Genomic DNA, 14,567 nt, shown 5'->3' on the forward strand with positions numbered 1-14,567 from the left:
TGTCACCGAGCCATCGGCTATTTTCGGTGCTACCCCACATAACAGCTCCGGTTTATTCTTCTGCTGTGGGTCTCCTGCCATGCTGTTTTCTCATTCTGTGGGAGAACATCTTGTTTCCTTAATTTTTAGCTCAAGCAGAGTCCAAAGAAATCAGAGTTTGTGAGTTAATATTTAAAATAGCAGAAGATGCTTCCAGAAGGCAATAAAGTTTGTTTTCTGGCGGCCTCCAGGAATGTGTGCTGTACCTTGAGAGAAGACAAAGGGGAGTCCAGGGTGGTGGTTTTCATGTTGGACCTCTGCATTTAAAGGCTGGCGGAATCGGGCAATGTGGTCTGTGCTTGGAACCGGAGGTCTCAATTCCCATCCTACCCAGTAAGATCTAAAAATACAAGCGGAGTTTTCTTGGCGTTTTCTTTTTAAGAAAAAACAATGATTTAAAGATTACTGATTATTTTCTGCTACAAGCTACAACCCAAGTATGGGAGGGGAAAAAAAAAAAAGTCTCTTGGCAGCAGCCCTTTGGTGTGGGTTGCGAGTACTGGGTATTCTGGGTATGGGATTGAACGTTCTGGGCACCATCTCAGATCTCCCATCCAGCAACGTCAGGCGGTTCAGTTATAGTGGGAAGATAAAAATAAAAATGAGAGTTTGATTGAAATTTTGCACTGCAGTAACTTTTTGCCACACAGCATCTTATACATGCATATTTTCTCTTCCGCGCTGACTTTCTTTTAATGGTTGCCATGTGTGACTGCTACTTCACACCCCCCCCCTTTTTTTTTTAAATAGAAAAAAAAAAAAAAAGAACCTGCTTCTATCTTTTCCTCATCTTTGTTCCTGTCTTATGTGGTTTTCAGTTTGCGGAGGGCACGTCTGAAAAAGAAAGTGGGAGGGCAGGCAAGGGAAACAGCCCCAAAACACAACACCCGTGGGTTCCTGCTGCACTGCCCTTTGTCACTATTATTGTTTAATGCCAAACTCGTGTGTGCGCCATGTTCTGGATCTTCCTTTGACTAATTATAACTTTTTTTTTTTTTCCTCTTATGCCAGCATTTCATGCCTATGGAAAAGCAGGAAAAATGTTGGTGGAAACAAGGTAATCTGCTACTTATTTAAAGCTTGAATAGTTTGGTTTTCTTTAATGAAAAATTCTGCTCTGTAGCCTCTTGTGGCCTTGCTGCGCTCTCGTTTCTTACCCTCCTGCCTTCTCTGGTCCCAGAAGTCTTCCTCGCCACCTAGAATTTGAACAAGAGCGTAAGGGAGGTCCCCTAAGCACAGCTCGCGGGTGTCGCCTTCAGCATGTCCCACCCGTTCCCGAGTGGAGACAGGGGTGCTTTCCAGATAGCGGGAGCACAGAAGTCGGGGGATGAACTCCTCTCCCGCTCTGCTGCGTGTGCTGTGAAATCATGGGCATGTCTCTTGTGGATGTTTTCCAGGGGTGAGATCTCCCTGCCAAGATTTCCGTGAGTTAGTGGGAGGGAGAGCGTTCAGTACCTCGGATCCACCCTTTAGCTGCTCTGGTCCTTCCCGCTCCTCACGGCGGGCGCCGCTTTCCTCCACGAGATGCCAGGCGTTAGGAGGTGCTTTGGGGGGGAAATCCTGTCTCCGTTTCAGGACAGACTCCCGTGCCTCAGATGGCAATGCTCCCTCGCGGGTCTCGTTGAGCAGTCGTGATAGGCGATGGGACATCGTTACAGCGCTGCTTTTCCCAGCAGAGATTCTTTGGTGGAGGCGTCTTGAGCCCAGGCCAGTCAGCGGTGCTGGCTCCTTCCCTCTTCTCAGCTGCAAACTGCTGCAGAACACTAAAAACACACAGAATATTTCTCAGGCGTTACTTGTCCGTGCAAGCAATTGCTGTAATTGCCACGGGGATGTTATATACTTGGAACTGGGAGGGAAAGCGGTCCATGCAATCAGGAATGGGAGGAGAAGCGGTTCATAAGACAGTCTTTTCATTAAAGAGTGGTCCATTTTGTGGAGAGAAGTTTGAGAGCCAATTTGGTATCAAGACTTTCATGGTAGGCCCCTGCTGCGGGGCATGGTGCTGAGAGAACCTCTTGCTGATTCTTTTAAATGCTTTTCCGAGGAATAAAGGAGTTCTTGCCATCTCGAAGGTTTGGGTTTTTTTCTGTGGCTCCAAACAGCAGTTAAACCCATGCACAGGTTGTTACCAGAACGGCGTCTCTAGCCAAGATGTTAGGGGTGGCTGTGAGGTGGATGGAGGTTCTCTGGGTTTTATTTTACTAGGGTTGAACGCAGAACTGGTGGCCTGCCCTTCACAAGCCTGAGGATAAAAGCGTGGTCCTCCCCTCTAGCACCAGTAGTGATGCACAGCCTGCTCATACGGCTGTGAGAGTGAGCTCGCAGCCCGCTGTATCCCTGTGGACAGAAAACCTACTTTATTACTGGTTGCCAAACGTGTTTTTCAGTGTGGGTTCAGCAAAATCTGGGGCTTGCCTCCACCGTGAAAGGCCAGAAAGTTGTGTTCGAGGGTGGATGTACGCTGAAGCAAGGCACGCTGAGGCTGCTCTACCTCTGAGCGCAAGCAAGTGGCTGCACAAGACTTTAAGTCACTTTAAATGTACCCTTTTAGCTGTTTCTGTTTAACCCTTCCGGATGTTCCTTGGTAAACGGCGGGTGCAGTAGGGTCCTAAGCACTCTTCAGCTGTTGCGATTGTGTGCAGGGTGTAGCCCTTGAGACCTTGTCGGTGCTAAACCTTTGAATTACGCTGCAGCTGCTGGTGAAGGGTTATGTAGGATGTCTCTTGCTCCCAGCACATGAACTGTAGCCCTGCTCCGTGCAGGGCACGTAGCGGTGTTCTCACTGCTCACGTATCATCGGTGGGGGCCCCATCGCCGCAGGCTCAGTTACGGCGGTCCCAGGCAGTGTCTCTAAGGTAACCTTAGCGTTAACAAAGCCTGGTCCTCTCGCGAGGGCTGTGCAGGGTACGAATCCGCTGGGAATGTGGCTGCTGACACACACCTGCCCAGGAGCAGGAGCTGCGTTCCAGGGTTCCTGCTCCAGCCTCCCAACCTGTGTGTATTTTTTTGTTTTTGCAGCATGATTGGGCTGATGCTGGGAACTTGTATTGCCTTCTATGTTGTCATTGGTGATTTGGGGTCCAACTTCTTTGCCCGGCTCCTTGGATTTCAGGTAAATAAATCCTCACTGGATCACATCCACAATGCAGACAGTGATCCCAATTCTTCTTGCATCGAGCCGTGTGTGCCCTGGATACGGCAAAGAGCGTCCTGCCTTAGCAGTGTGCTCAGCAGCCCACGAGGTGTTGTGGGGTCATCTCGTGGTGAGCTTTAATGGCACGCCTTGTGCACAGAGCATTTAGCTCTATGAAGTCCTGGAAGCCCAGACATATGGTGAACAATCAGATGTGTAAAACCTCCAATAAGGTGCTTCCAACAAAGGAATTTAACTTGGTCTCTATTAATTCTGGAGGAGATGATGCTTCCTGTCTTAATTCCTGCCCCTAACGGGTAGTGGCAGACAGTTCCTCTGTCCGAGCTCTCACCCCCTTGCAACCCTCTACTTCAAGAGGGATTTTTGTCCTGTCCCTTGCTGGTGGCCAAAGTTACTGTGCGCCTGCCTCCTCTTCAAGATAAAATAAGCTGTGTGATGAGCCCGGTATTGGCTCAAGGTGCATGGTGGCGAGAGGTGCTCCTCGTGGGCAGGGGGCTCTTGCTGCTCTTCCTGGAGAGCTGTGAGCAGCAGCGCTCGGAGCCGGCACGAGGGCCGTGCGGGGAAGCAAAATGGACATACGGAAGGGTTTTTGGCAGGGCCGTTATCTGCTCCGCCTGATGCTGCTGAGCTCCGATTAAGGGACTGTGAAGTTAAAAAGATGCGTTGTGGCTGCAGCCAAATTAGGTATTAAATATTTCCAAGCATTTCAGAGTGTTCTGCTATAATAAATACCAATGCGAGGTTTTGATTAATTTTCTGGATCGGAATTTTCAAGATTTCAATCTCTTGTTTCCCAAGTAAGTTTAGTTTTTATTTAATTGCATGAAAATACTTAAATAGCTTCTGCTGGAATAGCGTTTAACACCACTCCCCCCCCCCCCCCCAAATACTTCCACTTCAGGATGGACCTGTCACGCACTGTGTAGAGCAACAGTGGCACCCAGTGACTGTAGAAGCTAATCACAGACCTAGCCAAAGAAACGGCAAGCTTTCAGCATCAAATCTTTAAATACGTACAGAAGCAGAATTTCACATTTGAAATCGATCCTGGCTTTGCATTGTTTCTCACTCTGGAAAAAATTAACCACGTGGGGGTTTGCTGATTTGGTGGGATGTTTTGAGTATCCTCCGTGCTCCAGTTCTTTATGCGGGTCCCTTTTCCAGGTGTCGGGCAGTTTCCGGATAGTCCTGCTCTTTGCCGTCTCCCTCTGCATTGTACTTCCATTGAGCCTCCAGAGGAACATGATGGCCTCCATACAGTCGTTCAGTGCCATGGCTCTGATCTTTTACACGGTGTTCATGTTCGTGGTGAGTATCGACGCCGGGAAGGCTGTTTTCCGAGTGTTTTAACACAGATGTTCCCGCTGGGACAGCCTGCAGGTGCGGGCCTCGAGTTTAAAATGTCCTTCCTGATAACGCGCGCCGCTAGTGCCGGGCGTGATGAGTGATCTGGGTGCCCGTGCTCTGGAGCTGGTGGAGGTGGGGAGGTACAGACTGTAGAAACTGGCCAGTGGGTCTGTAAGCTATTACAAATGCTAGGGACTGTGGTGGCACAAATAATAATAAACCACAAATCGAGTTGTGGTTTATTCTGCTTGTTGGTGTCTTATAATTTAGGGCTCTGAACTTTAAATCAAAGGATGGAAGATGTGGGGAAGAGCGCCTGGAAGCAGAAGGACTTTCATCATGCGTTAGTGTTTTGCCTTGAAAACCTCAATGCTTCTAATCTGCAGGGGGAGGCAGTTCTTGTTAAGAACTCAAGCATGTACTTTGCATGCTTTTTTTGCAGCTGATGGTTAATGTCTTTCAGGCTGCAAGTAGTTTTATTTGTTAAACACCAGCCCTTCTATTTCTTGAGTGTTGAAAGCTTCGTAAAGTCTTAAATCTGGTATGTGGTGTATGCTTGCTCTTAGATATTTCTAGAACAGTTCTTCACTGAGGTGAATGGATTCTTGACCGTTTAGATTAAGTAGGGTAAGCTGAGAGTAACCTAAAGCTGGCCCTATTTGGCTTGGCCAAGCCCCGGTGTATAGCACCATTTACTGAGAGGTGGAGACTTTCACTTGCTTTTTAATGACTTCAAGTTTCACCCCACGGATGCTCATGTGGCTGGCTTGTGGAGCCCCAGCCCTGTCTCTTCCAAATTTCAGGACTGGAAGAGCTGAAACAAAAGGAAGAAAAGGGAGGTGTGGAAACTCTTTGCACTTAACTTTTTTTTAGTAGGTTGTGCTGGGTCACGCTTCTGAGCTTGCCTCTGTAAGGAGGCTGGAAACTGTAAATGAGCGTTTTACAAAACTGCCGTGTTCCAGGAGCTGTGCCTTTAAGAAAACCACAACATTTCATGAGAGTTGGCTGCACTAAAACATAATCTCTGGGGATTAGAAAACCCCCATTCAGGCGATATTATAAACAGGCATTCAGACATATTTACCTTCTGTTTCCTGTGCAACCCAATGCCTGCCAGTTTCCCTGTCAATGGCAAAAAAGCTCCCCTGGCCTCGTCTGGGTGCCTCGCTCCCCCTGTTTTCATGAAGTTTATCCTTGTCTTTGGTGAACTGGTGTTGTTAAATGGCTCTGGAGTAGCAGCGTGCAGGCGGGGTCCTGTTTTAGGAACCTTTGTCTCTCTCCATTGAACAGGATTCTCCGAGGCAAATGTCGCTTCCCGTTTGGATTTAAAAACGTGTTTAAAAAAGGGGGGAATGTCATATATCTTTTAAAATACACCCCGGGATCCTTGGTGGCAAGGGGCCTACGGAGGTTGCTGGGAGCTTTAATAAAGTGTGTGGGTGGGGTGGGGAGCTGGGGAATTTGACTAACAGAGATCGGGCTGTGGTAGGCAGCGTGAGCTGTTCCTCGCAGCGCTGCCACACGCTGCCATTTATCCCAGCACCGGCATTACTGCTGCCATGAAGTTGTTTTGGGTTGGATCTTAATCCCTTTTCTTTCTCTTGGCTACAGATTGTGCTGTCGTCCTTCAAGCATGGCCTCTTCAGCGGGCAGTGGCTGCAGCGAGTTAGTTACACTCGTTGGGAGGGCATTTTTCGCTGCATCCCCATCTTTGGCATGTCTTTTGCCTGTCAGTCGTAAGTACCTGCCATTCCCACTTCTGGCAGTTGTGGTGCGCAACGAGGTTTTTTTTGTGAGGGCAGAGGGTCATAAGGATCTGCAAGGGATAGATACCATCTGGTTTCCTATTTTATTTTAATCAAAATATTTTACAGCCCACTGAAGTACAGCATCTCATTCAGTTGTGACCCTTTTGTTACCTAGATGGGGGAGGGAGTTATATTTCACTTGGGAGTTATTGTACTTGAGCAACACAGGATCATTTGGGCCAAACAGATCCTCAGTGTAATGCACGTTGCTTCTGGTACAGCTGCAGAAGTGATGAATTTCCCCCGTTTCTTGAAGGGAATGATTTAGTACCAGGAAAGGCAGCGGGGCTGTGTCGCCTAATGGCCGCAGGGCCCCCTGCAGGGTAGCGTACACCCGCGGCTGCTCTCTGCTTCCCCAAATTTCTTTGACAATACTCAGAAGATCGCACAGTCGTTGACTTTGGAGAGTTCTTCGCGTGTTTCCAGTTACCTGCTTTTAATGAGGGTTTCCGTTGGCACGTGGAAGGACGTGATGGCAGACCAGGCTACTTTCACGTTTCTAGCAGCATTACCTTCTGCACCAAAATGGCAAGTGAGCAATACGTGCCTGGCCAGAATAGTAACAGACTTTAAATAGAAGTGTAAATCCAAATGTGGACACGGAAAAGACCGTCCTCATTTGGAAGGCTGGCAGAGTCGGGCTTTCCCCCCGTAGTTCTAGCGAATGGGTAGCATGCCAACAGTAAATGAATGCGACAGATAAAATTTGTTCAGACTGCTGTGTTTACACCCACACGCAAGATCCAAATCATCATTTTCCACTTATTGGCGCTCTTGGCAGCTCGGTTCCTACCCGAACACGCTCCAGTCTTGCTGTTTAATGTCTCCATTACAACTGGCGAAGGGAGTTGTAGTCTTTTACAGCTTTACCTTGTTAACATTTTAGAGTTTTTAAATTCCAATTTTTTTTTTTTCTTATGGTAGCCACACAGTGCCCAGCACAATTTTTCTGGGAGTTGGAAACGCAGGGAAATCGTTTGGTCTGGACCAGTGTGCACATACCTAAATATAGGCTCCATTACAGCACTTATGTGGCAAGCCGAACCTAAAGCTATGTGTTTTTTCCAAGCACCAGGGCAATACGCTGTCCCCAGCCCAGGCAATCTTTATAAGCATGTTGTTCTCAGCTAGGCAGGTTTAATTTTGCTAACCTCTGAATCACTTTTTTAAAAAACAAATAATTCTAATATAAAGCAGAAATCCTTTTCCTTCGGCACGTAAATGCAGCATACAGTAAGGACAAATAAATGCACTATTATTCTAGCTTGAAAAACTTGACCCTGCTTTACTTGCGAGTTCAATACCCCTCGCTCTTTAAAAGCTATCCTGTTGTTGCTGAAGTTGCAAAGTAGGTCACTCCTCTACAGTTGCGTAGCGTGGAAATTTGCTGTGGAGCTGAGAGCAGGGAGCGCGAGGACTCCAGGGTTACCTCTGCTGCAGCCTCCTTGTGTGGCCTTGGTCAAGTCACTGAACCCTCTAATTAAAGAGGAGTCAGTAGAGCTTTCCAGGAGAAAACTTCTAATTTCTGGAGATGGCTATTCTGGTGCAGATGGATGCAAAAATGCTGAATTCACATTTACGTAAAGGATTTTTGTAAGATTAAATCTTGATGCACTATTTTACCAATGCCACCTAATCAAATTGGTTTAGCATTGCAATCTTTTAAAAAAATTTGTTTCCTAAAACATCCTACTAAAAGTCGGGATGTTGGGCGTTGCCTCTGTGAGCATCAGTTCCCTGCAGGCTGAGTTAGTACTGTGCTCGGAGGGCCTGTACAAGGTGGTCCCTGCAGCGAAGGTGAAGAACAGATACTCTGAGGTAGCTCTGACCACCTCTGAAGCAAGTCTGCTTTCTCCGAGGCTGCTCTTAATGCTTGTGCTGACTTGCCTGCTCTCTGCTCAGGAGGAACCACCTGCTCGTGCCCTCTTTGAGGTGCAGTGTAACAGATAACGCGGAGAAGGATCCCTGATCCTTCGCTGGCCTTCAGTGCAGTCATTTTGCTTAAAAATAAACCCCAGGCGTGTCAGGACATGCTGCCTGTTGCATGCTTCTTGTCCTCTTGCTCTGCCTTGGGAGGTGGTGATGGTCAGGAGGGCCCAGCAGCGTGTCGTGGGGGCTTGAGGGACACTCTGCTGGTCCTCCAAACCCAAGCTGACCAAACGGGTGCCGTTAGGCGATCGCAGGAGGCCTGGGTGCAGCTGGACTTTGCATGGCACTTTTCCCCGTGTCACTGCTGTTGCTCCTGCGTTAACACGAACCTGGCCTGGCTGTGCCATCCCATGTGCTGCAGAGCCTCTCTGCTTCCCTCCTTTCTTCTTCCTGGGCCTGGATGTTTGGCTGGCCCTTCCCCTTGGGGGGCTGAAGTCCAGGACGTAGTCCCGGTCGCTGCGTTGAGGGCAGGGAGGAATCCAAAATGGAGAGACGCCTGGGGAAGCCGGTCTCCTCGCTCCCTGCTGGTAAATGGCTGTCATAGTGCTGCATTCACAGACCCAGCGCGTCTCACGGGTTCCTGCGAGCCGATGTGCTCAGCTTCCTTTGTGCGGAACCGTTTGACGTTAAGGGATTAAGGGTTAAGGGTTTTTCTGCTTGGCCTCAGCTTGACACGCTTTCTGTTAATGGCTTTGTGCCCACTGGAGCTGGGGATACCCCCTTCCCACCTAACTGGATGCTCCCCCCCCCCTTCTCGTGAGAGTTCCTTCAGTAACATGAAGCCAGGATGTAGCCACTTGAATTAAAGTAACAAGAGGTTAATGAGTTGCTAAAATATGCACCTGATGTCAAAAAGTACATTCCACATGCTTTCCAGGTCTGTAAATACCCCAAATCCCGTGTAATTGGCGCTCCCAGCTTTCTATGAACTGAGCTCTAGCAGCAGCGCTGAAATATGACAGGCGCTGCATTTAGTTTTGTTTGTTTAACTTTTCTTTTAGACAGTGTGATGCTCTAACCTTCTTCCTGCTTTTACTCTGTAAACACTGCGTTGCTTTAATTATCAGCATAGAGAGCTCCAAGAACAATAATCTCCAATGCGCTGCCTGGCCTGGTGCCACTGGTGTTTCACTGGAACAAACGGTCATTCATTTTGCAACACTTTTGAACCAAAATGTTTACATCACAGGTTTAGCTCCACGTGGTGGGGTGGGGAGAGCAGGAATATTTTTGCAACACTTAAAGTTATGAGTGTTCTGAAATCTCTTGGCATTAGCAATATAAATTGTGGAATAGCAGCGAGTGTTTATGCTCCGTAGGGGGAAGGTGTCAGGGATTCTTCGCTGCTGGGCTGAGGCAGGGAACATGCTGGAGTTGGGTTTTTCTCTCTCTCCGCAGAAGGTTTCCTTAAACAATTTACCCTTTTCTACAGTCAGGTCTTGCCTACCTATGATAGCTTGGATGAGCCGTCTGTTAAAATCATGAGCTCCATATTTGCTTCTTCCCTAAACGTGGTCACCACCTTTTACATTACGGTAAGAAACTTCCCCTTCTCTTTCCTTGCCAGAAGTCACGCTCTGGAGGGGGCAACAGGGATGATGATTTATCTTCAGTTGGGGCTGGTTTCTGCTTGTCTGTATTTATTCTGAAAGATAAGTCATTTTGCCGAAAGCAAAATTAGATGGGAGATGATGAACCGAACAGTGCAGGAGGCATTTGGAGAGTCCAAATTTTCAGAGTGGCACATTTCCTTGGGCGGAGGCAGAGCGGAGACCCAGCTCTTCCATGTGCATCAGCCTGCTGTCTGCCTTCCAGGGCCCAGCCTGGAGCTGGAGATGCCCCCCAGGGTTTAGGAGAGCTTCTTTCAGCCTGTTGCAATTGGAAAGATGTGAAGGAAGTTATGCCTCATAAAGCACCGGTTAATAAAACTGAGTTAATAATTCCTGAGAAGAGCCTGCCCCTGTGAGCTAGGCTGCCGCAGGGAATCGTTACGGCCCCTCCTTTGTCGGAGGGGGCCGGTCCGTGGGCCTGGCAGCAAGCAGGGTGTCACTGCTCTGTGTCACGGGCAGTGGCAGTGTTCCCTCGCTGCAACGTCCTCCGTGAAAGCCCCCTGTATTCAGTGAGAAACTTGCCTCTGCTTTTAGGAAGGTCCCACTGTTCGTTAATCACCTGTCTCAATTTTTGGGGCTGCTGCAGCTGGGGCTGCTGGCAGGTTGCCCGTGGAGGTGGCCCCACGCTCCCTCCTTGGCTGGCTGGTCCTAGCTCGTGGGAGGTCGCTGACCTCCACCCTTTTGTAAAGAGCAGATATGAATGTGCTTTGGAGTCAAACCCCATCCGCTCACCTCCCCTCCTGCCGGACAGGTGGGCTTCTTTGGCTACGTGAGTTACACTGAAGCCATTGCTGGGAACGTCCTAATGAACTTCCCTTCCAACCTTGTGACGGAGATGATTCGAGTCGGATTCATGATGTCGGTAGCTGTGGGGTTTCCGATGATGATTCTCCCGTGCAGACAGGCGCTGAACACCCTTCTCTTTGAGCAGCAGGTAAGATCCTCTTGTGTGGCCAGGAGCAACTGGCTGCCTTGGTGTGCACCTTTGAAACTTGCTTTTTGAAGGGCTACTGTGACTCTTTGGCTTCTGCTGCTGGCTGCCGACCTGGGCTCCAAACGCGCCTTGGTTCTGTGAGACTCTGTTGACAACTGCCTGTTTCTGACCTGTGGTAGGTACACGCTACCCAGGGGGACAAACCCTCAACTGACAGTGAAATCGTAAGTGCCTGGTGTGTGGTAACGGTGCAGCAGGAGGCCTGCGGCAGTCTGTAAATCCTGCTCTGCAGAATGGTTAATCTCTGGTACTTTGAGGTTCTTGTCCTCTCTGCAGAGCAATTTTCGTGGGCAGAAGTGCTGGAGTTGCGAGTCTGAAGGCTGCTATTGCTCTGCTGCGCCCCAGATCCCGTGGCTGCTACTTCCCTGCTCCGCTGGGGATTTCGGCTCTCGCACAGAAGTGTTACACAGTTCAGAGCCGAGGTGGTTCTCCCCCTCAGAAGGAGGGAGAAATGTGCTTTTGGAAACAGAGGAGCCTCCTTATTTCCTGCTGCTCCAGCTGGCATCCTTTTGCTGGCCAACTCGATCTTGCTTTGCATTTAGCTCAAGCTTCTGTTCATGGCCTCAGAGCCCAGCCCAGCCTCATTTCTTCTTGCTTCTGTCTATGCCTGCTCATTTCTGCTCTTTTATTATTGTTCTCGTCCTTGCACCTTTGTCAGTAGCCCCCTGAGCAGCCTTCTCCCCTCCGGCTTCAGATGTCCCCTTCCTCCAGTGCTTCCCCTGGCTGTTTGGTGCTGGTCTGGTGCAGAAGCATGCGGTGGAACACAGCCCTCTCCCACACGTTCACCTTTCCCAGGGTCAGATCTTCAGACAGCCTTTGTGACTATAGTTGGTCTGTCTGATTTAGACTGTAAGTCCCTTGTGGCAGTAGCGTGTTCTCCTCTGTGTATTGTACGGCACTAAGCATGCCGATGGTATTCAGTAAATAACAGTAAGAGATTGTGGGAATGTTCTGAGGCCTTTGTGTATCTGCATAAATAGAAACCTCTTAGGGCAGGAAATAAAACTTGAGCAATTTATAGCTCTAAATCCTGCCACTTCTGCCTGTGAGAAGCCCCCAGCTCTTTTCTCACGTCGGGAGGGCCTGAGGATGGGGGAAGATGATCGGTGAAAGCCAGCGGGTGCAAAGGAGTAAACGCTGGAAACGCTTGGGAAGACTTTGGTTCTCGCCTGGGCTCGGCTCGTTGCTCTTTGGGCTCTGAACCTGTCACTTTGCTTTCCTCTCCCATCTGCGCGGCCAGGAGAGCGGCGACCCGCTGGTTCTCCAGGGCACGTGGGTTCACTGCGTCCTCTGCTTTCCGCACCTCCTGCTCGGGGTGTGGGGGTGGGATGGGAAGCGGAGGGCGTCTGGAAACCCTCCAGTATCAGCAGCTCCCCAGCAGCACCGGTCCTCCTCTCTGCCATTTAGCCGGGGTGTCTTCCGTCAAGTCGGAGGAGCTGGCGGTACACGTGTTGTAACGCGGTGGGAATAGCCCTGCTCCCGGAGGTGTTAGAGGATGCCTTGCCGTAGCAAAACCAGAGTTCTTCCCCTGTGACCGTTCTCCCTCCTGCCTTCTCAGCTGCGCTTCTTTCTCATGCCCTTGGCCTTGGGGCTGCTCACCGAGGCTGGGCGGCTGCAGCACTGGCACAGGGACTGGGATACAGCTGTACGGTTCACATTTGGGGCAGGATGGAAACGGCAGCTTTGGCTCCGTGCCCCCCGTCACTCTCGTTTTGAAAGTTCAAATGCAGTTGCATATTAAAACTGCTCAACCACGTCTAACTGCCCCCCCTAGCATTCACCTCTGTGGAGACCATAGCATGGAGGTGGCGAAGCTGCTGGAGCCTGCGGGGGTAATTGCTTAGGAACTGTGGGGTTGTGATGCAGGAACTAAATTCATTCTCCCCCTCCCGCCCTTTCTCTTCCAGCAAAAAGACGGCACCTTCGCTGCTGGGGGTTACATGCCCCCACTTCGGTTCAAAGCCCTGACACTGGCTGTTGTGTTTGGAACCATGGTAGGAGGCATCATGATCCCGAACGGTGAGCGAGGAGTTGGGGGCATGGGCTGGTTGCTTGGCTATTTTATCTGGTCTCTTTTATCTGCTTTTCTGGGTGGGATGGCCAGGCTCGCTGGGCTCGTGCCCCAGCCTGCCCGGGGGCTCAGACAGCCGCCATGTGCTGCTGCTCTGGCTGTCCTAGAGAGGGGCCTTTGCTGACGTCTCCTCTTCTTCTTCTTTGCCAGTGGAAACAGTCCTGGGCCTGACAGGTGCTACGATGGGAAGCCTCATTTGTTTTATCTGCCCAGCTCTTATTTACAAGAAGATCCACAAGAATGCACTTTGTTCACAGGTCAGTGCTGATGCTGCTTGACATCCCCCTAAGCCCTCTGCAGAGCCTGGGAACGTAGTTAATTTGGCTGCAGCAGAGAAACTGCTCGGCACCTCCTTCAGCCTCCCCCTCCAGTCTGCCCAGTACAGGTGGGAGCTGTTCTGGTCGGCTGCTTTGAGCAGCATCGCTTATGGGCATGCAGGCAGCGGCGGAGGAGGTGCTGGCCCAGTGCATGGCCTGCCCTGTGCTGGAACACCGGCTCTTTTTGTCCCTCCAACAGCAAGCGAAGCATTCATTTGGTGCGTAAAATGCTGCTTCCAGTCTGCCTTCTGGTGGGCTTCAGGTTCTGTATCCGCAGAATGGGAAATCCAGGCAGCCTATAAAACCTTAACGGGCCTTACATCCCAACCTGCCTGGGCTGGGTAAAATAAACACGGTTTCTCAGCGATGTGGTTCTTGCTGCTGACCCTCAGCTTTCTGGTTTCAACCAAAATAATAATAAAAAGGAACACACACATAGAGGTGTTGCTTCAGGAATTGATTTTTAAAAAATTGGGGTCGTTCAGAGGCTGTTAGAAGTTTAGCTTTTCCTTTTGCTCCAGTTTGAGTTGGCCTCCTCGGGGACTGAAACAAAGTGGCTCTTTGCTGGGCTTGATCTCTCTGATTCTGCACATACCGTGCTTTTGTGGGGCTGAAATTAACATGTTTTGTTTTTTTCTAACAATAACTTAATCCACTGCCTTTTAGCAGGCCGCTGCCCCAGCATTGCCAGTCACGACAGTGCTGGGCTGGGAATAAGGTTTTCAGCAAACTGCAGAGTCAGCAGGGGGAGAGCACGACATTTTTGTGGGTCCTACAGAACTAATGGCTTTTTCTGTGTTTAATGACTTGTGGGTTTGCAAACGTACATGAAGTTTTTAAGCAGGGGGTATTTTTTTTTCTTTCCCCATGCTTTCTCTGACACAAGGAAATAGTCCAACTTTCCAGCTTTCACTCTGAATTCTGACACTTTGGTCCTAACTTCTTTGACTGAAACCCCAAGCAGGAGTCTGAATGCCAGCCTGGATTTTTCAGGGAAACAAAGAGCACTTTCAAGAATCGCTTTCTATTCTGGCTGAGCCAGAACGTTTCTGTGCAGTGCCTTGAAACTGCACTTAGGATGTGCTGAGCTCTTAGACTGGCTGCCCAGAGGCGACTGTCAGCTGCCGGGGGTTGAACACTGGGGCCCTCACAATGCTCGACCTGAAACGCTGGTCACAAGGCTGGTGAAGATGTTTGTCCTGCAGAAATCCCCACAAAGGAATAAGAGCTTATCTAAAGCATCAGCCCCCAGGTTACCCTGGCATTTCAAGGGGCTGGTAGCAAGCTGTCCAGCC

At 49.8% G+C, this 14,567-nt stretch overlaps 1 protein-coding gene across 1 annotated transcript in view; it reads left to right on the forward strand.

Moving 5' to 3' along the window:
* The window catches only part of SLC38A10 (solute carrier family 38 member 10), a 38,766-nt gene that overhangs the window by 4,094 nt on the left and 20,105 nt on the right, over positions 1 to 14,567 (forward strand). Inside the window, exons 3-10 of the mRNA XM_076353423.1 lie at positions 1,051 to 1,096; positions 3,061 to 3,154; positions 4,361 to 4,504; positions 6,155 to 6,279; positions 9,713 to 9,815; positions 10,642 to 10,824; positions 12,792 to 12,903; positions 13,106 to 13,212. Of these exons, the coding sequence (XP_076209538.1) occupies positions 1,051 to 1,096; positions 3,061 to 3,154; positions 4,361 to 4,504; positions 6,155 to 6,279; positions 9,713 to 9,815; positions 10,642 to 10,824; positions 12,792 to 12,903; positions 13,106 to 13,212 (914 nt within the window). The remainder of the gene's footprint in view (positions 1 to 1,050; positions 1,097 to 3,060; positions 3,155 to 4,360; positions 4,505 to 6,154; positions 6,280 to 9,712; positions 9,816 to 10,641; positions 10,825 to 12,791; positions 12,904 to 13,105; positions 13,213 to 14,567) is intronic.

The sequence above is a fragment of the Aptenodytes patagonicus genome, chromosome 16 (genome assembly GCF_965638725.1).
Source record: "Aptenodytes patagonicus chromosome 16, bAptPat1.pri.cur, whole genome shotgun sequence".
Lineage (NCBI taxonomy): Eukaryota > Metazoa > Chordata > Aves > Sphenisciformes > Spheniscidae > Aptenodytes > Aptenodytes patagonicus.